General features: G+C 35.7%; 1 protein-coding gene across 1 annotated transcript; it reads right to left on the bottom strand.

The window, feature by feature from the left end:
* Positions 1–252: 252 nt before the first annotated feature.
* Positions 253–770, bottom strand: LOC108474989 (uncharacterized). Its single transcript, XM_017777012.1, has 2 exons — positions 521–770; positions 253–365 (listed from the first exon to the last, which is right to left on the bottom strand). Exons 1-2 carry the CDS (start codon positions 768–770, stop codon positions 253–255), a joined length of 363 nt encoding a protein of 120 aa, XP_017632501.1.
* Positions 771–1,464: the final 694 nt, after the last annotated feature.

Genomic DNA, 1,464 nt, shown 5'->3' on the forward strand with positions numbered 1-1,464 from the left:
ATAAAAACATTTTTGGTTTACCATACTATGAGATTTTCGAGATTACTAGAGCTAAAATTTATAAAATAACCCCCAAAACTCCTAGGCCTAATTTTGGGGTGTGATAACTCTCCCCCTCTAAAAAAAATTTCGTCCTTGAAATTTACCTGAGATAAAAAAAATAAAGATATTGTTGTCTCATCACATCTTCAGCTTCTCAATTAGCCTATTCTATCTTGTGGTTACGTCAAAAAACCTTTTAACCAATACAACTCACTTATTTCTCAAAACCTTCTCCTTACGGGCTAAAATCTCAACCAGTTCTTCTTCATAGGTGAGATCAGTTCGAACTTCAATCTCCTCCACTGGCACAACATGTGACAAATCTGAACGATACTTCCGTAACATAGACACATGGAAGACATCATGAATTCACTCAAGCTTTGGTGGCAACTTGAGTTAATAAGCTATCGAACCAATCTTATCAACAACTTCATATGGTCCAACATACCCTTGAGTTAATTTACCCTTCCTACCAAACCTAAAAACCTTCTTCTAAGTGAAACCTTCATGAACACCTTATCGCCAACTCGAAACTTGATATCTCGATGTTTCATATCAATAGAAGATTTTTTCCTATCAGACGTGGCTTTCAAACGATCACAAATCAACTTTACCATTGCTTCGATCTCACGAACTAAATCCGGTCCAACAACTTGCCTTTCATCTAATTCTGTCTGACACAAAGGAGTTCTACAGTTCCTTCCATAAAATGCCTCAAACTGTGCCATACGGATACTTGCTTGAAAATTAATTTTGTAGGCAAACTTTGCTAATGACAAATATCGCTCCAAACTACCACCAAACTCAATCCCATAGTTTCGTAACATATCCTCTAAAACTTAAATTACCTTCTCAGACTGACCATCTGTTTGAGGATGATAAGTCGTAATAAAACTAAGCTTTGACCCTAAAGCCTTTGGCAAAATCTTCAAAAAGCTCAAAGTAAAGCGCGAATCTCTATAAGAAATAATAAAAACTGGAACCCCATGAAGATGAAAATTTTCAACGATGTACAACTCAGCCAACTTCTACAAAGAATAATTAGTACACACTGCCATGATATATGTACTCTTTGTGAATTGATCAACTATTACCCACACTAAATCTGCCTTTGTCGGAGTCGAGGGTGTGACAGCCCTAATTTGACCCTAGTCGGAATGTGGTTTCGGGACCACAAAATTGAGTCATAAAATTTAGTTAAAATTTTAATTGCATATCTTATATGTGTGATAGTACTTGTATAAAAATTTGATGTTTTAATTTTATCTTAGGAATGTGAATTTTGCTTGAAAGGATCTAGTTGAGAGACTTAGAAAATTATGATAGGTAAATAAGTAAGGACCAAATAGTATTGAAATAGGAAAGTTTGGGTTTGCATGTCAAAGTGCCCAATTCATGTTAAGTGGCCGGCCAAGCATGGTT

Source organism: Gossypium arboreum, chromosome 3 (genome assembly GCF_025698485.1).
Source record: "Gossypium arboreum isolate Shixiya-1 chromosome 3, ASM2569848v2, whole genome shotgun sequence".
Lineage (NCBI taxonomy): Eukaryota > Viridiplantae > Streptophyta > Magnoliopsida > Malvales > Malvaceae > Gossypium > Gossypium arboreum.